Source organism: Ochotona curzoniae, unplaced genomic scaffold (assembly GCF_017591425.1).
Source record: "Ochotona curzoniae isolate NIBS_2020 unplaced genomic scaffold, NIBS_Ocur_1.0 scaffold_4763, whole genome shotgun sequence".
In the NCBI taxonomy this organism is placed as follows: Eukaryota; Metazoa; Chordata; class Mammalia; order Lagomorpha; family Ochotonidae; genus Ochotona; species Ochotona curzoniae.
Window position 1 is genome coordinate 2594088 of NW_024467123.1, and position 25164 is coordinate 2619251.

Sequence of the window (25164 nt, forward strand, 5' to 3'; positions counted from 1 at the left end):
TTCCTGCAGGGCTGGATCCAGCGTTCCCTGCCTCTTGACTTCCAGGGAGCTATGGCTGTGAAGCACATCAGACCTCATTAAGACAGATGGTAGCCCTGTACCAAGCCTTTGCTTTAGCGAGAATCTGCAGGTGGTAAACTCCTAGTCTTAAGTGTGAAGGACGCTGCTCACACTCCTACTTGCTTCTGTACTAAAGCACCTTCTGGCGGTGCTTTCTCCTCCGCTCCGAAGATCTTGTCTTGCTGTCTTCGGTTCTCATTTCTGCTCAGGCCAAGTCTTCCGTCGTGTCACTCTGCCGCCTGTGCATTCTTCTGTCTTTCAAAGTTTGATTTATTGACAAGGCAGAGAGATTTCTGGATCCCTTCACGCATGCGTACGACAGTCAGGGCTGATGCTGAGAACAGAGCCCAACCTGAGCCCTCAGCACTGCCTCCCCAGGGTACCAGCAGGCAGTGGGAGTCCAGCCCAGCTGGGGTTGAACTCAGGTACTCCCATGTCAAATGCAGGTCTTTTTTTTTTAATCCAAAAGTTCTCTATTGATCAGTACTGTGCATAATTCAGATGGCCCAGAAAAGTGGCAGGCAAGTGGTAGGCAGAGTAGACCAGATGGCGAAGACCGCAAGGCCACAGCCCAGTATGGTGGCTAGGAGACCTGCTCTTGGTCTGCACCAGGACCAAGCCTCTACCCATGGAACCCTGACCTGCGGCTGAGAAAGGAAGGCCTCCTACCTCAGCTCGGGGGACACCCTGTGGTGGGCTGCGAGCTGGGACAGGCTCCAATTCTTCCCCCCCCTAACCTCGCCCCCAGGCCTAAATATGTGGCTGGTGGTGGACAGGTTGGGGAAAGAGGGTTCTTGGGGTACAGCAGATGAGCCCTTCTCCATGTCATGCCTACCCCTTCCCTCCACATTCTGTCTGGCAGCCTTGCCCCATTCCACACAACTGCTCTGGTGGAGGGGGAAGGGCCAGAGTCCTGGAGGCCGGGGGAGGCTGGGGTGAGAACAGCAGGGCAGTGTCCCAAGGCGCAACCACCAAGGCCTGCTGCTTTCTTGAGGGCATTAGCGGGGAGCTGGATCAGAAACGGAGCAGCAGGGATTCGAACCAGGCACTCTGATATGTGGTGCCAGTGTCACACGTGGTGGTTTAACATGCTAAGCACCATGTCAGCACCATGACAAAATTTCTGTGGTTGCTTCCATGAAACCACTTCCGATCCCTTCTAGGACTGAATGTTCTGCGGAGATGCTAAAGGGATGCGAGGCTTAGACAGGCAACCGCCAAGCTGGTAGACCTTCTGATGTCAGTAACAACACCAACAGAAAGAATTCCCAGGACAAGGTTCTTTCGAGCTCACAATGCCAGGCTGAGAAGGCCCACGGATGGCAGACTCACGGCGAGGCGTGGTTGGTGGGGGTGGGTATATATATATAAAATATATATATTAAATTACTAATTATTTTTATTTTGATGATTTTTACATATTGATTGGGGTGATGAGGGTCCATGGTTTAGGAAATTTGATGAGATCACCATTTCCACATTCTCTCTCTTTCCTTCCTGTATTTAGGGGAAGGGAGGAGACAAGGAGAAAAGGAGAGGAGCCACATCAGGCTGGGTATATTTGCTCCTGTTTTTCTCCTTCTGCTTACAAAGCACCAGGGTTCCTCCCAACCCCCACGCCCCCCACGTCCCCTGCCCACCTCCTTGACCTCAGTTCTCGTGAATACACTTGAGGGCCACTTGCTGAGGTGCAGAGGCTCGACATGACGTGGCTACTGAGCAGGCTGTCCCCACACAGGGGCTTCACGGCACGGTGGCTGCGAGTGAGTGCTTGAGGACTCTGTTGCAGCCAGCTGGAGACTCCAGCAGCAGAGCTGGAGTGAACAGAGCAAGGCACTAACATTCCTCAGAAGAGGCAGATGAGCAAGACAAGCATGAGTGGTAACACCACTCAGGGTGTTTGCCCAGGACTGCAGCCCCTTCTTAGAGCGAGTGTCTTCAGGTGCTTGCTCCCCCTCAGGCCGGACAGTCCGAGGCTGCCCACTGCCGCGGGAACTACAGTCCAAGCAGCACACTTGCAACCACGGAGCTTCCTCAGGGTCGGTTTCCTGTGCATCCTGAGGGTCTCCCGGAAGCGTAACTTGTGTGTCTGCGGGAAGGAGCTGGGACTCCAGCAAATGTCCTGGGGCCGTAGAGCTCTGTCCATGGTGCTGGTGGATACCCGGCCAAGTGGGTCACCACAGTCCCAGTGGGGTTCATTAGGTTTTCTGCAGAAAAGGAGGAGCAGGTAGCCTCTGAATATGCAGGGAAATTCAGCATAGTGGAGGCTGGAGTAGACAATGTGATGGATTATCCTCTCCCACAGGCTGTTTGTCACCTCTCTTCCCGGCTGCTGTGCAAAATCTGCCTCCACCCCCCCAGGCACACCCTGAGGTCTTTTCCATCTCAGCTCCCTCTGCGTTTCTCCCTCCTTGTCCACAGAAAAGTCGCAGGAGGGATGGATGCCTTATATGCCATGCCCACTTGTCTTTTGCCTCCAATATCGTGCCTGCTCCCCTGTGAGCACCCCCTCAAACTCTTTCCTTCCATGTGGGCATGCCAGCCAAGCCAGGCTGGCTCCAGCCTGCAGCTCGTCACCAGCATGATGGCAGCAAACAGAACAGAACAGAAGCCCTTGCTGCAGACGCTGGTCGTGCAGCAACAGGCTTGGGCTTCCATCACAAGATCTGAGCTGGAAAGCTCTCCCTGAAAATGTTCGCACCAACCTCTTCTCACCATCCACAGGGAGCTTCCCCTTTCCCTGCTTAGATGGAAACTGTATTTCTGCTTCCGCCCTGGTTTCAGAAATTGCTGTCAATACCAGGACATGAAGTGGGACTCGCTGTCTTGCCTGTTTCCCTGTACCGTCTGGAGAATAGCAGCCATTCCCCTTGACAAGGAGAAGAACTTTCTGGAACACAGGCCTCTATTGTCCCAAACGCATCATCAGCACCATGGCTCTTCGCACAGCCACTCCTCAGCTAGAAGTCCTGACTTGTCCCGACACCTTCTCCCCACTGCCCTGCCTCCTGAGAAAGCACCCTTTCCCTGGTACAGCGACTTGGGCTGGTCAGAGCTACTGAGCTGCCTCAGCCTGCCTCCCGCAGCCCTGGGCTTGAGCTCAGACCCTGACAGGGCCCACTCCTTGAACTCCCTGAACTCCCAGCCTGAGGTGCCTGCTGTTGGCATGGAGCAGGTATGGGCTCCAGAGCAGAGGATCCTTGCCCATGGGTCTCCCCTCTGGGGAAGAAGCGAACCCACCCAGCTTGCTTCTCCTGGGGAACAGTGAGGAGGAGGAGGGAAGGACTGTGCTGGACCTCCCAGAAGAAAGGCACAGGGGGCCCAAATCGATGTCTCTCTCCATGAGAATTTTTTTTTTTTGCTTTTAATTGGTACCTAACTATCATACATATTCTTAAAAATTCATTTTGTGTATTTGTAAGGTAGAGTGATGGAGAAGAGAGCGACAGAGAAAACAAATAGATCTTCTAGTCACTGCTTTCACACCCCAAATGGTTACCATGGCTACAGCTGGATCAGGCTGAAGCCAGGATCAGGGACTCCATCTAGGTCTTCCATGCGCATGACAGGGGCTCAAGGACCTGGACCATCCTCGGCTGCCTCCCAGGCACATCGGCAGGAAGCCGGACAAGAAGCTGGAGTTTGAGTCACCGCTCTGACTTGGAACCTGCTGTGCAGGTGGCTGCTTAACATGCTGCTCTACGATGCTGGCCCCTCATTATTGGTGTGCATGTTAAGATTTCTGTGTTTGTTATTTAGGATGGTATAGTACCAGAGAAGAAGGGAGGGAAGGAAGGAGAAAAGAGAGAGCTCTTCAGTTTGTTGGTTCTCTCCCGAAATGCTCGTTAACAGCCACATCTGGGCTAGGCTGAAGCCTGGAGCCAAGAACTCCATCCGAGTCTCCATGTGGGAGGCAGAGCCCCAACCCCGGACCCCTCCCCTGCTGCCTCCCAGGAGCCTTAGCAGCGAGCTGGATCAGAAGCAGAACAGGTGGGGCTGGAATCAGCACTCCCACAGGGGATGTAGGCATCGCACATAGCTTTACCCACTGTGCCACAACGCTGGCCTCTGATGGTACACATTTCAGGGGCACAGTGCAGCGCTCTGTACTCGTGCTGGATGGACTTCAAAAAGCTCATGGAAAATGGGTATCAAGGCAAAAACCGTGTGTGGAGCTGGACACAGCCTTGTGCCAGAATGAGTCTCATCTTTTGATTCCATCCTCCATGAGCTTGTGGGTGCTCCTGTGTATCCACTGTGCAATGATCCCATCAGGGCAGCTAGCTTCCGCAGCCCCTCCGACAACCGTCATGTTTTTGTGATGAGAACAAGTCAAACTTTCTTTTATAGCTGTTTATTGGCTCCACTCATACAGCAGGCTGGCCAACAAGTGTGCAACTACAGTGGGAGCTGGTGTTCTGGGGGAGGGAAAACAACCCTCAAAACCCTTGCATTGAGGAGTGGGGTGGAAGCCCCCCACCCTGTCCCCTACCTCTGCCCTCAGAGGTGGACCCCCACATTGGCAGAGGTTGACAGGATGACACAGGTTGTGCCGTCTCTGGGGCTTCAGGTCAGTTCAGCTGTGGCTGTTGCGGCCACTTGGAGAGTGAACCAGCAGATGGAAGATCTTTCTATAAATATGTGTTTCCAGTAAAAATAAATAAATTAAAAAAAAAACCATTGTGTGTGTATGTCTAGGCCTTATGTGATGATGGGATCCTAGATGTTACATGCAGGGACGGGGGAACAGATAAGGGGGTGAAGAGACAGGGTAGAGAGGAGATTCATGTCGTGGAGACACTGTGCTGTACCGTGGAGGAGACTGCAGGGCAGCACTACTTCAGTAGGGACGTGAGTAGGTGGAGGGCTGGCATTGTGGCATAGTGGATACAACCTCTGCCTGTGGTGCCGGCAATCCCTATGGGTGCTGGTTTGAGTCCCGGCTTCTCCGCTTCTGATTCAACTTCCTGCTCATGAACCTGGGAGAGCAGAGGAAGAAGGGCTGAAGTCCTTAGGCCTTTGCTACCCGTGTGGGAGACCCAGAAAAAGGTTCTGGCTCTTGACCTTGAACCAGCCAGCTCTGGCCTTTGTGGTCATTTTGGCAGTGAACCAGCAGATAGAAGACCAATCTTTTTTTTTTTTCTCTATATAATTCAGCCTTTCAAATAAATACATAAATCTTTAACAAATAAAAAAGGAGTAGATGGTGGTGTCATCTTGGCTGCCCCCAAGCTTCCGAACTGATCGAGGCGGCCGCGGACTGTAACTTGAATTACCATGGGGGATGCCATTGGAGAAACGGAAGCAGGGACTGAGCACAGGGTAGGGACCGGGTACAGGATGCCCATGGGACAGCCTTCTGGGTGAGTTTGGCAGGAGGGAGACCACCCTAGTTTCCGACTACTCGGTACCTGTGCCTCTCATTCTAGGAAAAGCTCTACCATGCTCTTCTTGAGAACATGCTGCTCCATTCTCACTTCCGGCCACAGAAGCACAGCTTCCTCAAACGTGGCCAATTGTGATCCATTCCTGGGCAGCCCAGCTCGCAGGACAGGTGACCAGGCGGGGCTCGGGACTTGAATTACTTTTTGTCTTATCAGAATAGCAGTTGTACAGAGAGGAAGGGAGACAGAGAGGAAGATCTTCCGTCCGATAGTTCACTCCCCAAGTGACCACAACGGCCGTTGCTGTGCTGATCCTAAGCTAGGAGCTGGGAACTTCCTCCAGCTCTCCCATGCAGGTGAAAAAGCCCTTTCCCAGGCCCCAAGCAGGGAGCTGGATGGGAAGTGGAGCTGCCAGGATTAGAACCGGTGCCCATATGGGATCCCGGCGCAAGCAAGGTGAGGACTTTAGCCGCTAGGCTACCATGCCGGACCCCGCAGCAGTCTTGACAAGGACCCCTCCCATACATCTCATCCAGTTTTTATAGGGCTCTGGTTGCTTCCCCTGACCTGGGAACCAACTTCGGATGCAGTTCTCTCCTAACGTGACCGTGTTGGTCCCCAGGAGCCTTCATCATGGTTCTCATGGACAAACCCACTAGGGGAGCACATGTATTGAGACCCCAATCAGCACCGCAGGAAGCCCCTGAAAGTCTCTTCACCCAAAACCTGAAAATGACACGAGCAAGGTGGAGATTCTGAATTGAATTTTCAAAACCGACAGAGCCACACTTGTGGTTTTTTTTTTTTCTAAAAGATGCCATCTTTACATATTCCAGCAACAATGACGTCGCTTTGGCATCTTATAAAACTTTTAATTACCATGACTTAATTAGCCTTGCTTTAAAAGCACTAAAAAGCACTTTGGCCCGCAGGTCACCGCGGGGAGTTCTCTGCTGCCCAAGATGAAGTCGGAGGGAGGCGACGCTGAGAGCACTTAATCAATGGCAGGGGACAGTCACACAGACACGACTCTATGCCAAAACCTTGATTTTAATTTCTAATAGTTCTACTTAAACACATTTCCAGCCTAACAATTATTTTTAAATTAATTTGGAAAGGCAGAACGATACAGAGACTGAGCCAAAGCCAGGAGCCTAGAGCTCCATCCAGGTCTCCCATACGGTGGCAGAGGCCTCCAGTCCTCGGGGCCGCCTTCTGCTGCCTTCCCAGGAGCATTAGCGGGGAGCTGGATTCAAAGTAGAGCAGCAGGGACCTGGACCAGTGCTGATATAGGGTGTGAGGTCACAGGTGGCCGCAGCAGGCCACACCTGCTTTTACTTTCCCTGTTTTTTTTTTTTTTAAACTACCCTTTATACTCTTTACTCAGATAAACCAAAGCTCAATCCTATGACTGAAAACATGTACAGTATGAGAGAAATAACTAGCCCGGAGGCTCCCTCCTGCAACCCCATCCGCTCAGCTCTTCCGTCTTCCCATCCAGTGGTAATCCTGGTCTGGGCATTGTCCCAGTAACACTGGCTGCAACTGTGACCCACCTCTGCAGAAAATAGGCACAGACTTCACCTCCCAGGAGCCCTTCTCACTCCCGCTGGACTTCGAACCAGGTGCCATCTTGTTTTCTGTCCTCCACCCTGGCCCGGGAGAGGGTAGGCAGCTGCTGGGTGGTGGGGCAACTGCTCTGAATCCACCAGAAATGCCCTGGAGGCAGGGAGGAGGTGAGCAGAGGGATGCTCAGGTGGAGTACCTGGTACCAGGTCTGCCAGCCCAAGGCCACAGGGCTGGGGGAGAGGGGAAAGCTTGCAATTCTTAGTCCCAGAAGACAAGAGTTTGACTGTGCAAGCAGGTATCAGTACTGAAGGAGGGGACACCTCCAGATTCAAGAAACGGCACCCGGCCAGCAAGGGTTGGCTCACAGGCGCAACATAAACCGTGGAAGGACGATGCCAAGTTGCGTCCAGATAAGGGGGGTCTTTGTCCAGATGAGGGGGTCTCACGTGGGAGATGTCAATTTCTGTGTATGTGTCTTTATGAATACTCAGAAATAAAAGGCTCGCCAGATGGAAATTTTATTGAGTGCTATTTACACTATACTTTGTCATTATTTCAATTGTTCCACTCTTTCAAAAATGCATTTCCCCTGTAGGTGAATATATGTATGGGAAATATGTATTTTATAAAATTTTATATTATATATCTTTATAATATGCTATATTTAAATATAAAAGATATGGAAACAAATGCAAAATGCCACATCTTCAGTTAACTTAAGCTGTTTTTTATTTTTTTTTAAGGGTTTATTTACCTCTGGGGTGGGCTAATCGTCCACCCATAGCCCTAGCCATCCCATATGGGCACTGGTTCATGTCCCGGCTACTCCACTTTCGAACCAGCTGTGTGTGGCCTGGCAAAGCAGTAGAGGATGGCTCTAGTTCTTGGGCCCCTGCACCCATGAGGGAGACCCAGAAGAGGCTCCTGGCTTTGGATCAGCTCAGCTTCAGCCATTGCAGCCATCTGGGGAGTGAACCAGCAGATAAAAGAGCTTTCTTTCTGTCTCTCCTTCTCTTTGTAAAGCTAATCTATTTTACTTACTTTATTGAAAAGGCAGAGTTAGAAGGATCTTCTGCCCATTGGTTCACTCCCCGAATGGCTGCAATGGCTGAAGCTGAGCCAATCCAAAGCCAGGAGCCAAGAGCTTCTTCTGGGTCTCCCAAATGAGTACAGGGTTCCAAGGCTTTAGGCAGTTCTCTACTGCTTTCCCAGGTCACAAGCAGGGAACTGGATGGGAAGTGGAGCAGCCAGGACATGATCCAGTGCCCATATGGAATCCTGGCACTTACAAGGTAAGGATTTAGTCATTAGCCATCACACTGAATCCCAAAATAAATTTATTTAAAAAGCAAGCGAGCAAGCAAGCAAACAAACAAACAAATAAAATTACTTAAACGCAGAGTTACAGAGAAAAGAGGGCCAGAGAAAGATATCTTCCATCAGCTGGTTCACTCCCCAAATGATCATAATGGGTAGAGCTGGGCCTGTCTGCAGCCAGGAGCTTCTTCTGGGTTTCCAGGGCCCAAGCACTTGGGTCATCCCCTGCTGCTCTCCCTGGCCAGGGAGCTGGATTGAAGGAGAGCAACTGATACAGGAACTAGTGTCCAATGGGATGCTAGCGCCACAGGCAGAGGCTTAACTTGGTATGCCATGGCACTAATCCCAGTGGGTCTTTGACAAGAAGGGAAACAATCAAGAATGCTGAAGCTGCAGGTAACCTGGCAGCAGGGGGAGACTGTTCCGGAGTGTTCTAACTCAGTGGAGAACCAGTCAACTAGTTACAGGGAGCTGCAAGCGCTTGGTCGCCCCCGAGCCAACCGAGCCAACCGAGCCAACCGTATCTCTGATCTCATCACAGACAAGAAAAGTGCTCTTGGTTAGCCCTCCTTTGGCAATCAGGAGGCCCAGTGGCTCGGAGGCTCTCTGGGGCCTTGGGAGGGATGGCTCCCTGGCTGGGGTGAAGCTGCAAGCGAGGGAAGGGGGTCTCTGAAAGCTCTGCAAGTTCGGTTCCTCTTTCCCCTTCCTCCACCCAGAGCCAGGGAGCTCCTTTCTGCTGGCTTACACTCTAAACGCCTATAGCTGTGGCTGTGCCGAGCTGAATCTAGGAGCTGGCAACTCAGTCCTGTGGGAGTGGGAAGAAGCCCAATGACGGGTGCCATCGTCGCTGCCTGCTGGAGTCTACGCCGATGGGGAAACTGGGAGGCAGAGCTGGTGGGCACTGCACATGAGGCTCTCCAACATGGCATGGTGGCTTATGCATGTAAACTACCTTAATTGCCAGGCTTGCCCAGCGCCTGCCCCAGCCCTTCATGTGTTTATTTATTTAATTATGTGAAAAGCAGACTTACAGAGAGAAGGAAAGACAGAGAAACGACAAGATCTTCCTCTACCTGCTCATTCACTGTTCAATGGCCTCAACAGAGTTGAGCCAATCTGAAACCAGGAGCTTCTTCCAGATCTCCTGCATGGATACAGAGGATTCAAGGACTTGGGCCATCTTCTTGCACTGTTTTCCCAGTCCATTAATAGGGAGCTGGATTGGAAGTGGAGCAGCCAGACTAGAACTGGTGCACATATGGGATAGTGGGTTACCCTGTAATACCACGGCGCCGGCCAGGCTCAACCCCTCTTTAGGGGCCTGCAGCCTCCTCCTAAGGGACACCAGCACCACCGCATGCTTCTGTCCAGGACTCTTCCAGGCCTTCCTGCAAACATCACATTGGTCTGGCACACACAGCAGAAGGCAGACAATCTGGCTGTGTGGATGTTTATTTGTTTTCCTCTTCTTGAAAGACAGATAATTTTTCCCAAGTGCCCCCAATAGCTAAGCATGGGCCAGCTTGAAGCCAGGAGCTCCCCCCCATTCATGCCCATCTCCCTTAAGGACAACAGGAACCCAGGTAGGGAACCATGACCTGCTTCCTCCCAGCGTGCACCAGCAGGCAACTGAATCAGAAGCACAGTAGTTGACAGGGAGTCTGAGACCAGGAGCAAGGAAGTCAGCCCAGGGTATAGGGCCTGAGTGCCCCAAGTCACCAGCACGACCTCCTGGGGTGCACCGCAGCAGGAAGCTGGGTTCAGGAGCAGGGCTGGCACTCGAGGCCCGGCCCCCGATAGGAGATGTGGGTGTCTCCAGCAGTGCCTTCCCCTCCATGCCAAATGCCCACCCCTGAGCTACCTTCACTAGCACCTTTATAGTCTTCTTGCATCAGGAGCAATACAGAATCTGTAGGAACGGCTAGAATTCCAAATTCCAACATCAATGCTTGGTTCAGACTGTTTAAGGCCTCAATTCCCACCCCATCCACTCCTCCCACCCCCACTCCATCCCCTCTTTAATTTGTACCCGTTCCTGGCTCTCTGCCGACTACAGCAAGGAATCATACCTGCTTCTGGCAACGATGTGTTATTAGGAAGGGAGAGTGCCTTGTTATTAGATTGCATTTATTATTTCCTACAGCTCAACGTGCACCTGATATTGGCGGCTCTCCCTGTGGGTCACGATGGGGAGATGCTGCACAGGATGCAGTTTTATTATGTGTGCAGGTTCCCGGGCACACCCAATGCAGCACATGCTGAGGGCGGACTGATGCTGCCTTCTGCTAGCCAGCACGGTCCGGAGCCCGTGCCCCACCAGGGCCACTGCTGCCGGCAGGCCCCAAGTCCATGAGATCAGTAGGCATTCAGCACCGCTATCCTCGCCTCTTCGCACAGGGTGTCCAGTTTCCCGTCACCTCCTGGGGAAACAGAGTTGTCTTGAGCCAGCTCTTCAGTTGGATGATGTCTCAGGGACATACAGAGGCATGTTTTCAGAGGCTACCAACATGCAAACACACACACACACACACACACACACACACACACACACACACACACACACACACACACACACACACACACACACAAATGAGTCTTGATGGGTTGCCGAAGCATTTCTTCAGAGCACCAGTGAGGCCGCCAGCTGCCAGCCTGCTGAGCCAGGGGCTCTCCTGGGCCAAGCTGAGAATGCCACGCACAGCAGGCTTGTAGACACTAATTATCTTTGCAGGTGGAGATGATCAGTGAAGGGAACAAAGCACAACTTAGGAGAGCAAACAGTTGGAAGCACACGTTCTTCAGCAACAAACTTTCCTGTTTCATTCCATCCCCATGCTTTCAAGTCCAAGGCTTCCCTGGCCTCGCTTCCCTTCCCCCTCCCCGCTTCTGGAGGATGCCGGAGCAGCAGGCAGTTTTCTGCTTGTGGTTTTGGGCATCCCTTTCTTCTGCACCCCTGAGTGAGCATGGGGCTTCGGGATGCCAATCTATAATTTGAGAAGCAACCCGATCTAAAATCCAGATTCCTCCCCTCAGGCCCACTGTGAGACCTTGGGGTGGGGAGCTTGCCAGAGGCCGGTGCCCACCGGGCTTACCGAACTCCAGGTCTTCGATGTTGCAATGGAACACCACTTCCCCGTTCACCACCAGCTCCACCAGGTTCCAGTCGTCCATCTTCTCCAGGATAAGCTGGTGTCCATCTTTCTTCAAAACGACTGCAAAATATGGGGCAGGGGTTAGGTGAGCTGTGGGGCACAGACTGCAGCTGGGCTCTCCAGAAGGGGTTATCTCTCAGGAGATGGTGTTCAGTGGTAAGGGTTTCCGGAGGGGACTGGGTGACTTACGACCTCGCGGGTGGAAGCGTGCAGCCCTCAGTTTGCTGCAAAGAACAGTTTCTAAGGAGAAACAGCATTGTATGTGCAAGATAACATTTTAACTGGAAAATGTCTAAGGTTGTGAATCTTTAAAAAAAAAAACATTTATTTTTACTGGAAAGGCAGATCAGATTGATGGAGAAAAGATACAGGAGAAAGATCTTCTGTCTGCTGGTTTACTCCCCAAAGTGGCTACAACGGCTGGAGCTGTGCTGATCTGAAGCCAGGAACCAGGAGCTTCTTGTGGATCTCCCACACGGGTGCAAGGTCCCAAGGCTTTGGGCCGTCCTCGACTGCTTTCCCAGGCCACAAGCAGGGAGCTGGATGGGAAGTGGAGCAGCTGGGACACAAAGCAGCATCCACATGGGATCCTGGCGCATGCAAGGCAAGGATTTAGCATCACTCTGGGCCCAAGATTGTCAACTTTTTTTTTTTTTTACAATTATATTTATTTTCCTGCTATTTGAAAGGCAAAGAGACAGACACCTATTTCATCTGCTGCTTCACTCCCTTAATGTCTGCCACAGTCAGGGCTGGGTCAGGCCAAAGCCACAAGCCTCCATCCTAGTTTCTCCTGTGGCTGGCAGGGCCCACCAGCAATGTGGGCCACTGCTTGCTGCTTCCCGGAGTGGGCGTTAGCAGGAGCTGTGGATCGCAAGTGGAGCAAATGGGACTTGAACCAGACACCCTGCTAAGGCATACGGACACCCTAAGTGGTGTCCGAATCTTTGTGCCAAATGCTGGCTTCTACTGAACTTCATTGTTATTTCAAATATTTATTTGTTTGAAAGTTAAAGTTACACAGAGAGGGAGAGACACAGAGAGATATCTTTCATCTGCTGGTTCACTCCCCAGAGGCTGCTATTGCCAAGGTGAAGCTGGGAGCCAGGAACTTCTTCCAGGTTGAAAGTGGAGCAGCTGGGATGGGAACCAGCACGTATCTGGGATTTCAGCCCTGCAAGTGGAAGCTTTACTTGCTATGCCACTATGCAGGTCCCTATGAACTGTTTCATAGCAAGAAAAATACTTGTAATAGAAACCAAGAATCTAATATATTTGATACATATTGAAATATCTGTTCAAAATTAATATGGAAAAATGAAACTCAAAGGTAACTTATCCTGGTGCAACAATATTTTGAATTCCATGCCAATTTTTTCGTACTCTTAGATCTCCTATGTAAGAAAATATCCATGGGGCTGGTTCCATGGGGCAGTAGGCAAAACCTCTATCTGTATCCCATATAGGTGCTGCTTGGAATCCTGGCTGTCCCACTTCTGATCCAGTGTCCTGATCACTGTTTGAGAAAGCAGAGGAGAATGGTTCAAGTCCTTGGGCCCCTGCACCCGCATGGGAGATTGCAAAGAAGCTCCTGGCTTCTGGCTTTTGGATCAGCTCAGTCCCGGCCATTTGTGGCTATTTAGGGAGTGAATTGGTGCAGGGTGCTAGAGAGCTCAGGCCAGATACGTCCAGGATGTATTAAGGAGTCTTTACTAACGTAGTTTGGTGATGGCAGGGTCCAGTAGAAATGAGCAAATGACAAGTCCACGTGGCAATCCAGTCTGTATTGAAATCATAAGAGGAACCAATGGTCATTACCCTGAAGTCCATCCGTTAAATTGAAGACCTATGTCCCAGCCTCCCCAGCAATATAAACTATCCTTAGGGATGGGCAGTGAGCACCTTGGACACAAAGCTGCAGACATTCACCTTTCCCTGGCTTCTTTGTTCATATTTTATTACTGCTAGACCTCACCTCTCCTGGGACTCTTGAAAGTACACAGAGTAAAAATACAAAGCATCTTAGCGTTTGCATCTTCACTGACTTGCCCAAGCAGTGGGCAGAGGGTGAGGAATACAGACATACAGGGACCATGCTCAGGCGCTGCCTGTCCTGGGAGTCTGTCCACCGGAAGCCAGAGAGCAAGCCGGTACCTGGAAGGCCAAGAATGATTGAAGCACGTGACCAACAGAGAGTGAGCGGCTCCCTAGCATGAGCTTGCCGGGGGAGTGGCTACACAACAGTGCAATGCCGCCCTCTCTCAGGTTCCGGGTGAGTGTCACAGGTGAGCAGAAAGGACCAGGTAGGTGGGGGGTAGTCCAGCTTTCAAGCTCTTGGCCTTGAACTCACTGCCTAAGACCACAACAGAACCAGTGGATAGAAGATCTTTCAGTGTCTTTCCTTCTCTTTCTGTAAAATCTGCCTTTCAAATAAAAATAAGCTTTACATTTTTTTCTTTTCTTTTTTTTTTTTTTTTTTTTTTTTTTTTGCCCTAGCTGATGGCAAGCCTGCCTTTTGGGGTCAAACCACTGTGTGATTGGTAAAGGAAAAAACCACTGCTCTGGAGTACAAACATTCTACCAGACCTGGGTCACTTGAGCACACTTCCCGGACTCGGTGCAGGTGGCCTGGTGCTTATCTCCAGAGCCCCAGGTAAGTCACACTGGGCCCTGATTAAACCTTTTTGAAGAGCCCAGCAATTTCCGCCAACAGCTGAGATGGGAAAATAAATCGGGGTTGGGGGGAGGCTTTTTCTTAAGCTGAGGGTTCCAATCAGCCACACACACCCCCACACGCACACCCCTGAGCATCAGTTGACAAGTGCCACCAGCTAATTGCACCTGATTACAGAGACAACGGCTGTTTCCAAAAACTGCCTGGCGTGGCCACTCCTTAATCCTTCCATCAGCTCCAGAGCCTGGGGCCCCAATGCACACATTCTAATTGTGTGATTTTCTTTCCCCCTTTGGAAGGAAGCTTCAGGGAGACTCTGTGAGGTCCCCATTAGCAAGACAGCGGTCTGTAAGCACCCGCGGGGCGGCCCCAGCGACCCACAGCAGCTAATGCCTCGCTCCAGCACTCTGGGGAAGGCCCTGTCTTTTCCTTGGTTATTTATGTTCATGAGCTTCGCTGTGGCCGTTCTTAAAGGTCCCCGAGGCAGGCCCTCAGCTTGGACGATGGCCTGCGTAAATGAAGACTCTCCTGGGAGTGGACTTCTATCTGACAGCAGGCCAGCCAGCAACAAAACCGCTTCTTCTCCCTGCCGCTCCCACACTCCTGCTTTGAATGAGGGAGGGGGCCGGGAGATGAAGGTGGGAGGCATGCTTGCTGCTGTCACGCTCCCCTGTCAGCACCCAAGGAACCTTCTGGAAAGAATGAGGCACAGAGACTGGCTGTAGAAGTGAAGAGAGCCCCTATAGGGCCCTACGGGGCGAGAGCTGTACGTCTGACAAGGACAGTATCTGTCTTCGAAAAGTTTTCTGAAATGTATTTATTTGAGAGATAGGCGCAAAAAGTGAGATGAGAGAGAGAAACAGAGAGAGCACGTTCCCTTTTGCTAGAAGTTTCCCCAGATGCCTGCCCACGTGGTAGGGGCTGACGCCTGGAGCCAGCACGTACCACGCACCGCTCAGAGCCATGTCTGCTTTCTCTCCGAGGATGCGTGTTAGCAGGGAGCTGGAATCAGGACCCAGAGCCAGGGATCCCACCCAGGCACTCCAAGGTAGACACTGGCATCTTAACCAAGAACAGCTTTCCATGGCCTGGTGTAGCTGATCCCAGGGCAGGGGCTGGCATTTGTGGCATAGCGAGGTAAGCTGCCATCTGCATTGCTTACATCTCATATAGGAATGCTGATTTAGGTCCCAGCTCCAACACTTCCCATCTAGTTCCCCAATAATGAGTCTGGGAAAGCAGCAGCAGATGGCTCAGGTGCTTAGGCCCCCTGCCTATGTGGGACACCTAGAGGTGTCTGAGGCTCCTGGCTCGGCCCAGCCCCAGTCACTGTGGCCATCTGGGGAATGAAGCAGCGGGTGGAAGATCTCTCTGTCATTGTCTCTCCCTCTTTCTCTGCTCTTGCACTTTTCCAATAAATACCTCTTTCAAAATAAATGAATAAATGAAAATCAGAGTTTAATGACCAATCCTGTGGTGTTGGGGGTGCTGACTATGGAGGGGTCCACTTCATCTCTGCCCTCTAGGGCAGTGAGACGTGCCTCATTGCCACATCAGCACCAGAACCCTGGAGCTAACACAGCTTATGACCAAGCAAGCTCAGATGCTTGGCACCGCTTCTTCTTCTGTGTTGTGCCCCAAGGGGCCTGAGCCTGCTGTCCATCAGAGCAGAAAGCCACCTCCTGGTCAGCATGGATCTTCAGCCCGGGGACATCCAGACCTTGTCTGTCCACGGCCACAGCTGGCTGTAGAGAGCAAACATCGAGGGTCCCCAGGATTCCTGCCGCTCCTCCAAATGCCACCTCTCCCCATAGAAGGCCCGTTGCCCCGCTAGGAACTGCTGTGGTTTTGTCTATTCAAAGAAAGGTCAGCTGCTGTCCTTCCTGAAGCAGTCTGCGCAGAGGCAGGGCTGAGCTCCAACAAGGAAGCAATCAGGAGCTCCGCGGCCACCCGCCGAGTGCCCACCCCTTTGAAGTGGTAACCTTGGTCTTCCAGAGGGATCCAGCTAAATCCGGGACACAGGAAAGGCCCCCCCTTCTGCCGGCGCTGGCCAAGCTGAGGGCCATCTGTGCGTTGACTGCAGGGCTGCAGGTGCAGGTAGACTTAGGCCTGTCTGCCCCAGCACAGGTGCAAGGCTGTGACTGTTAACCAGGATGCTCATCAACTAATGCATGCGATTTGGGAATGAAGTGCACCTGCACTGGGCGTCTTGGCGCTCTAAGGGTGCCTTCCTTCTGATCTCTTTGAGTAGGTCCTTGGCAGGTTTAAAATTAGACCAGGAGGGGCCCTGTGCCATGGTGCATCAGGCTAATCCTCCCACTACAGTGCCAGCATCCCATAAGGTGCTGATTCTAGCCCCACATGCTCCATTTCTGATCCAGCTCCCTGGGAAAGCAGCAGAGGATGGCCCAAGGCCTCGGGCACCTGCATCCACGTGGGAGACCAGATCCAGAATTTCCAGGCTCCCAGCTTTGGACTGGCTCAGCTTTGGCTATCATATCCATTTGGGGAGTGAACCAGTGGATGGAAGACCTACCTCCCCCACTGCCATCTCTCTCTTTCCCCGTTCCCTGTAACTCTTTCAAGTAAAATTCATACAACTTTTAAAAAGAGAAAGAACACAACAGGCAAGGAGTAGCCATGGCCAAGAAAAGTACTTAGAATTTTCTGCCAAGCATAATTTCATGATCACCAGTCTGTAGTAGGGAGATTGTGTGTGTGTGTGTGAAACTAAGCTATTACAATGCATGAGTAATACGGAAAAAATAAGAAATTTCAGTTGCTTAAAGTGTGTTCAACCAAGATCAGGTACATTTCCATAACAAACAGGGCTTTGGGATAGGATCAAAGGGCCAGGATTTTCCAAGATACACACCCTATACAGATGTAGATTGTTATGGAGGAGAATCTGCACCCAGTGATGTTGCCGTGGGCCTTTTGTTCAAGGGTTATATATAATCTGAAAGATACTACAGCAAGCACAGTGAGAAAGACAGGGAAAAAGAGCTCTTCTATCTGCTGGTTCACTCTCCACACGACTACGCTGTCCAGGGCTAGGGCTGAAGCCAGGATCTAGGAACCCCACCAGGGCTCCCACATGGGTGTAGGGGTTCAAGCACTAGAATCATCTTCTGCTGCTTTTTCGGGCTCATTAGCAGGGAGCAGGATTGGAAGTGGAGAAGCTGGGACTGCAGGCGGTGGCTTAGTCCTCTGCGCCACAGCCCTTGTGTTAGGGGCTGGGACAAGACACCAGGAGCAGAAGATCCCTGCTTTGTTGCCGTGAGCACCCCCAGCACTCCCAGGCCTGCAGTGAATGTTGGCTGCCAGTTTTGGGCGAAAGCTCATTCATGCATCTACAAAGCTCATTTTTTCAACTCAGCCACCTGCTGGCACCTTCCATCATCAAGTCATCTTCCACTACAAAAGAAAAAAACAATGCTCCCCTGGATTTTTTGAAGAAAACACTCTGTCCTCCTCCCCACTGCGGAGAGGGCATGCCCGCACTCTTGGCTCTGTGGACCCTCCCACTGCTGTTCAAAATATTGTTTCACGGATTGGCATTGGGGCACAGCGGATTAAGCCACCACGTCCAACGCAGGCATCCCATCCCGTAGCACTTTTGATCCAACTCCACGGTAGTGTATCTGGGAAGGCAGCCTGAGTGCTTGGGTCTCTGCCAACTCTGTGGGAGATACAGACGGAGTTCCTGGCTCCTAGCTTTGGATTGGTCCTGACCACTTAGGAAATGAACCAAAGAATGGAAAATACCACCCCCCTCTCTGTCTCTTTGCCTTTTAAATAAACAAGCAAAGCTTGAAAAACAATTACTTAAGAGGAAAGAGCGAGCGAGGGCAAGCAAGCCTGAATGCCTTCCCACTGGTTCACTCCCCAATGCCTGCAGTGGCCGAGACTGGGCCGGGAACCCAGTGGGTTCCAATTCAACCCAAGTGAGGGGGCAGATCCTAATCACCTGTGCCCCCAGGAGGCAAGGGAGTGAGTCAGGTGGTGAGGCCAGAGGCTGGGTGGGATGATAAGAAAGGGCAAGGAGGGTTGAGTGACAGACATACCAAGGACAGAGTGGAGGAGGAAGAGGGCTCTGGGCCCCAGGAAGTGGAAGGAGAGAATTGTTGTGCCCACCTGGGGTTGGAGGGAAGTTGGCGGGTCAGCTGCTGGTGCGTTGGGTTTGGGGATTTGGGGGCACTCTAAGTGTGAGATGCCTACTTCGCGTGTGAATGGTGACAGGAGGTCCTGGCCAGACAGGAAGTCGCCAGCATGCAGATGTCACTCAAAGCTGTCATTGCGCCTCCTGACTCAGAGCGCCCCTCCCGCTCCCATCCAGGCTCCAGAGCGTTGTTTCTAACCAACCCAGGGGGTTGTTTCCACTCACTCCTCTTCCCCACATCTTGTCCTTCAAAACCGATCTCTGAAAGCACAGATCCGATCTCATTATTCGCCACCCTCCCTCACGCCCTCACTTTTAAGGACAAAACAGATCCGACTCTAGAATCGCACACATTCTGCAACCAGACCTGCAGGTGCTGCAACTTGCCCCCTGCCTACTCCCCTTTCCAACAGCCCTCTCAGGAGTCACTGGATGAGCGCTCAAGTCCTCACAACATGGAGGTGTGATACAGGTCTTCTACAAGGATGTTCTCAGCAGACTCCCACCAAGAAGCAAACCAAAGCTCATTAACGTGAAGTGACTTTGACCACAATGCCAACAAATGGGCCCAATTCAAAACCAGGTCAATACTTCCGTTTCTGCTCCCATCGCGCCCCTCCTGACAGGCAGATCTGGGATGCAAGCAGGGGATTTGGGTTCAGGGACAGGTGGCAGCTGCCGCTGGCCAGGTCTGTGGACAAATATGATGGAGGAGTTTCTGCCCCTAATACTTGTAAGTTGTATATGATTATGAGTGATTACATGTGCATTCTGCTCTGAGACAACTGCTGGTGTGTCAATGCTCACACTGAACACACACCAAACCATGCCGTGTGTGGCGCTGGTAAAAGACCACAACAAAGGTATCTGCTGACATCAACAAAATAGCAAGGAAACATAGAGGAAAACAAACAAACAAATAAACAAAAACAAAAAAACCAAGAAACTCTCAAAACTAACACTGGTGAAACTCTAGAAAGTAGTCAAAAACCTACAGCAACCAAATAGTCAGTTGCACCAGGAACAAAGTGGCTTTAAACCAGTAGGAAAGCTGTGTGGCACCAAGACCGGCCCTGGCCACTCTTCCCCCGTGATGTGGGACCAGCCTGTCTTCTCATTACAGGGTCCTGGTTCTGGATTCCTGGGAACAGGGCAAACCTTGTTCAAGTTCTTGCAAAGGACTGACACAAGATGCTTTGTTAGCTTCCCCTGGCACTCACCCAGGGTGGAAAAGGCTGGGGGCAAGGCAAAGGAACATTGTGAGACACACAGAATTCCCACAGCTGTCTGGGCAAAAGATTACAATGAAACATGCAATAGACGTCATAAAACCCGAGAGGGAAGTTGAAGTGAGGTTTCTTTCGAAAATGAGAACGTTAAAAAGTGCTCACGTGTGTTGAGGATATTAGAAAGTCAAGTGCGTGCCCTGAGCAGAATGTGGGTTGGAAAAAACCGTGAAGGTGCAATGGCTGCATGGCGGCAGGAAGCAGAGGTGGGAGCAGACAGCTCGGCCGCGAGTCGATTCAGGGCATCGACACAGAACAAAGGCACAAAAACGTGGGTAAGGGCTTTGTGTTTTGTTTCCAACCAAATGTTAGTCAAAACACTGTTACCACACTGTTGCAAACTGGGGGAGGAGAATAATCTAATTTCAGGAGGAAACATATGAGAATATTTGAAAGGCCAGATTTCAATCACATAATCATAAAGAACAAGGGAAAGTTTGACCCAGAAATCCAAAAGGAAAGCTAGGAAACCTACAAGTACTTGTGATTCCAAATAAAACGGCACAAACTCTTAAACCAATGAATTACAGGATAAATCACAAGGAATTTACCTGGAAAATACCTGTGTTGAGTGACAAAAATTATAACCTATAGAAACTTCGGGATGTAGTGAGAGCAGAATGGGTGCAAAAGTTACAAAGTGTAAATGATTATCTTGAAAAAGAGCTTGAGTCAAGAACCTAACTGTGGCATAAGGAACTGGGAGGAAAAAGAGCGAACAACCCAAAGTTATCAGAAGAAAAGAAATAACAAAGATGAAATAAGCAAAACAGAATAAGGAAGAACAATAGAGAAAAATCAATCAAATCAAGACTCAATATCTGGAATAACAAATGACAGAGGGGACATTACAATTGACTTTATACAAAGAAAAGGAAGATTGTAGGAGAGAATCAGTCTTTAACAAAGAAAAAAAAAATTTTTTTTTTTCTCATTCGAGGGTTCGGTGTGATGGTTTAGTGTAGCCTCAATGGCCAGAGCTAAGATGATCTGAAGCCAGGAGCTTCTGCCTGGTCTCCCACGTGGGTGCAGGGTCCCAGGACTTTGGGCCATGCTCGACTGCTCTCCAAGGCCACAAGCAGGGAGCTTATGGAATGAGAAATGGAGCCGCTGCAACAAGAACTGGTGCCCATATGGGATCCTGACACGGAAGGTGAGGTCACTGAGCCCTTACGCTAGGCCCCAAAGAGCGATTCATTAACTCTCCAGAATGGCTGAAACAGATGTAGCTGGGCTGGTCCAAAGCAGGAGCCAGCAACTTCATCCGGGCCTTCCACGTGGGTGCAGGGGGGGTTCAAGCACTCGGGTCAGCTTCCATTGCTTTCCCAGGCACACTAGTGGGGAGCTGCATCGGAAGTGGAGTAGCTGGAACTCAAGCCAGCACCTATATGGGATGCCAGCAATGCAGGTGGCAGCTTAGCCTATCATGTCATGGTGCTGGCGCCATAGTTTGGGCCGTTGAAGTCTAGGACCAAGAGGCCCGATTGTTTTGGTATCTGATGGAAGGGGTGAAGGACAATGGTGCAGCACCTTTGCAGGAGGGTTCATCATGGCAAGCCAGGAAGGAGAAGCTGAGCTCAACTTGGCCCAAACATGACAATGGTCTTGTGAATGCATGTTCCCAATGACCAAGGAAGGCATACTTGGCCCACTTTCCTGCCTTCCGAAAAGAAATCTAAAAAAAGAAAAGAAAAAACGACAGCCCTTCCTTCCCCCACCCCCAGCCACCAGGTGAAGGCAAGACAAAGCTTCCCCAGATAATGGCCCCATGGGACTCTGATCAGACCTCCGGCCTTCACACTGTTCCCCAGCCCTCTTTGGAATCCTGAGACCACATCCCTGGGCCGATGGATAACACTGAGCCACTTGCCATGGATATTTTGCAACCAGCTATTGTGTGAGAGAAAGCAGTTCTCTCTGCCGATGAAATTCTACCTCCTCCAGGAAGTCTTCTGGGACTACTGGGTCAAAGGTGAGGTTTCTGGCCTCAATTCCTATAGCATTTTGTCTGGAAGACAACGGGGCCTGGCGCGATGGCTCAGTGGCTAAATCTTCACCCTGCAAGTGCTGGGATCCCATATGGGTGACGGTTTGTGTCCTGGTTGCCCCCACTTCCCTGCTTGTGGCCTGGGAAAGCAGTGGAGGGTGGCTCAAAGCTTTGGGACCCTGCACCCATGTGGGAGACCCGGAAGAGTCTCCTAGCTTCCAGCTCTGGATTAGCTCAGCACCGGCTGTCGCAGCTACTTGAGGAGTAAAGCAGCAAGACAGAAGATCTCTCCCTCTGTCTCTCCTTCTCTCTGTAAATCTGCTGTTCCAATAAAAGTTTTAAAATCTTTAAAAAGAAGACCCTGGTGTGGTGACATCCGTCAAGGTGCAGTCCTGGGCTCTCTTCACTTTCAGTACATTTTCTCTCTGAGACAGGGACTCAGGCCTCCTCCGTCCTTACCTGCACTGCTGCCTCCACTCAAGCAGGATCGGGACAGGAGAGAGGCCGGGAAAGCTGAATATACCCCAGATGGGACTTGCTCCTCCCCGTTGTGCTCCAGCTCTGGTGTTCTCCACGGAGTAACAAGCGCCTCCACCAGCACCATGTCAAGCTACTTGCCACCCACAGCTTACCCTTGGATGCAGCCCTGGTCCGAGCTGCTCCCTACTTAACTCTGGATGGCCCCAACAACCACTGGGTGGGCCTCGCCCCGTCTTCAGGGAAGCCACTTGAGAAGTAAAGCTTCTGTGTGCACCTGCAGGATCTGGCCTCCCGCCACCTTGCTGGTCCCCGCCTCCCGTCCACGCCTTCAGACAGGAGTCCCTCTGGGACCTTCTTGCCTGCCTGGACCTCATTCTGTAAAGCTCAACTCCAAACCAGTTTCCTCAGCTGGGCTTTTCCAGGCCTCCACCCTCTAGGGTGGCCAGCCATAAGCCCTGCTAGTCATGATCTTGCTGCTCCCTGAGAGCTGGGCACACCTGTTATTCAGAAGATCGCTTGGAGGATACACATCACAGTTTCACACTGTGTCCTCCAGTATCCACCAGAGGGCCTGACATAACAGGTTTGCCGAGGAGCAAAAGTGCTCAGCACAGTCCCCTTCCAGCTTTGGGACCTGTGATGCTCGGCTCAGTGGTCCTCAAGTCGGTTTATGTCATTCTTCCTGTCAATCTGTGTGAAAGCAGGTGGCACACACTTCCTTCTTTATTGTTTTATTGAGAGACTCTTCCATCTGTTGGTTCTCTCCCAAAATAGCTGGAATGGGGCCCGGCGCGGTGGCGCAGTGATTAAGGTCCTCGCCTTGCACGCCCGGGATCCCATATGGACGCCGGTTCTATCCCTGGCAGCCCCACTTCCCTTCCAGCTCCCTGCCTGTGGCCCGGAAAAGCAACAGAGGACGGCCCAAAGCTTTGGGACCCTGCACCCGCGTGGGAGACCCAGAAGAGGCTCCTGGCTTCGGATCGGCATAGTATCGGCTGTTGCGCTCACTTGGGGAGTGAATCGTCGGGCAGAAGATCTTCCTCTCTGTCTCTCCTCTCTGTATATCTGCCTTTCCAATAAAAAAATAATAATAATAAAAATAAATCTTTAAAAAAAAATAGCTGGAATGATCGTAGCCAGAAGTCAGCATCTTCTTCTGGGTCTCCCACTTGTGTCCAGAGTCCGGAGCACACGAGCCATCCTCTACTGCTTTCCCAGGCCGTTAGCAGGGAGGGCGACTGGAAATGGAGCAGCCAGGACTCAAACCAGCGTGCGTGGGGGTGCCGGCACTGCAGGCGGTGACTTTAACCCGGTACATCACGATGGCGACTCCTTGCTTCCACTCTTACTTCCGAGTTCCAGGGACCGGGAGATGCGCCTCGAGCAGCTGAGGAAGGAAGAGCGGGGCGCGCGCGGCAGGGACCCACCTTGCAGGCCCTCCAGGCGGAAAGTGCGGTGCTCCACGGCCAGGCCCACCGCGCTGTAGGGTCCGTAGCGTATGGTGACCACCGCTTTCTTGGGCATCGCTCGCACTCTGCCGCCTCCCGGTCTAAGTTGCAACACACGCTGCTGCTAGGCAACCATTCTCCCTGTGGGCTGCGGAGTGGGCGTGGCCCCCTCTCGGGGGGCGGGACCGAGGACGGGGCGGAGCTGAGGCAAGTTTTGAGGTCCCGCCCCCAGCACACCCACCCTGCCCTGGGCCGGAGCAGCATCTCCAGCAAGGGGGTCGGGTGCATACCCTGGGGCTGCAACCTGGCGCGTTGGGTGTTTACAAAACCGATGCTCACAAGTGCCAAGTAGCCTTACCCAGCCAGGCAGGGGTACAAAAGTTGATTTTGTTCCCTTACTATCTAGGTTATTTGGAGCAGACAACAATTCCCTTTAGAGGTGCTGGACTCCAGGACACCCCAAACTCTGCAAAGACTAAGCGATGGTAGCTCACCCTCTAAGCTTCCTGTTCAAGGTCACAGAGAGTCTTGGGGCGAACCCCCCTTCCCCTCCTCCCATGCATGCTACTCTCAACCTCTCCTTGACCTCGGACCAGTGAGCTTTTTCATGCTGTTCAAGAAAGATCTTTCAATAAGCGTGCATACCAGAATTTGAAAATGACTTCTACTGGAGGCTTAGCCTGAATGAGCTAGTATACTCTTTTGTTATTTATTTACTTTTTTTGTTATTTATTTACTCCCATAGCACACACTGCTTTCCCCTATATTAATACAACAACAGTCACAAGTCCATTATTTTGCCATTGAAGTGTATCATGAGCTAGCCTGACCCACACATCCCCTTGTTGAGAGTTTCGCTAGAATGACTGAGGTATTTCTGAGGTTCCCCTGTTTGTGAACTTGGAATACCCCTGTTTTGTTCACCAGCGTCTCTCAATATAGCTTAACTTGCATATGGTTTGGTCTTATTAGCTGTATTCCTTGGTGCTCTTGAAGTGGTGCCTTTTGAATTGTGACTTTGCTGTTTATGGCTGCTGTATAAACTGTAATTGACTCCCATATTGATCCTGTGTAAGCTGCTGCTGCGACCTTATTTATTATTTCTGTGAATTTGTTTGCAGATTCTTTGGGGTTTTTCTTCCTAAACCATCACTTTGTCTGTAAGCCGTGACAGTCTCATCTTCTTTATTAAGTCCCTCCTTCATTTGTCTTCGTCCTGTACTGGGAAGAACTCTATTGCAGTGACGGATGGAAGTGGTGAGAATGCATGTCATCTTTCCTATATCCTGACACCGGAGGGACAGTCCCGACACTGCCCTGTTTGGGAGGGTGCGTGTTGTAGGATTTATGCCGATGCTCTTGCTCAGAGTAAAGCCTGTTCTTTTCTAATTCTGTTTTATGACGAGGAGTTTAAAAATTAAATTATGAATGAATGGTGAGTTTTATTGAATGCATTTTAATGATTAGAGTGATCCCATTATTGTTATTGTTCAAGTGGCTCATGAGTAAATGCCATTTCGTTGTTTAACATTTCTTTCATTGATTCATTGATGAGGCCGAGAAACAGAGAGACCCCAGACCAAGCTCCCGTGTGCAGGTCTGCTCCACAAATGCCTGCAAAGCCAGGACCTCAACGCCAGCCGGG

The 25164-nt window shown here is 51.3% G+C and overlaps 1 protein-coding gene across 1 annotated transcript; it reads right to left on the reverse strand.

The window, feature by feature from the left end:
• Window positions 1-10685: 10685 nt before the first annotated feature.
• Window positions 10686-23595, reverse strand: CUNH10orf53 (chromosome unknown C10orf53 homolog). Its single transcript, XM_040970313.1, has 3 exons — window positions 23499-23595; window positions 11423-11542; window positions 10686-10750 (listed from the first exon to the last, which is right to left on the reverse strand). The coding sequence occupies exons 1-3, from the start codon at window positions 23593-23595 to the stop codon at window positions 10686-10688; spliced, it is 282 nt and encodes a 93-aa protein (XP_040826247.1).
• Between the last annotated feature and the right edge of the window lie 1569 nt (window positions 23596-25164).

Bases quoted from the DNA above. Each gene is read 5' to 3' on its own strand.
- CUNH10orf53 (XM_040970313.1), bottom strand. From the start codon at position 23,595: ATGCCCAAGAAAGCGGTGGTCACCATACGCTACGGACCCTACAGCGCG. The intron at 11,543-23,498 runs GTGGGTCCCTGC...CATATTTTGCAG, and splicing joins CCGCCTGGAGGGCCTGCAAG to TCGTTTTGAAGAAAGATGGA. The intron at 10,751-11,422 runs GTAAGCCCGGTG...CTGTTTCCCCAG, and splicing joins CATCGAAGACCTGGAGTTCG to GAGGTGACGGGAAACTGGAC.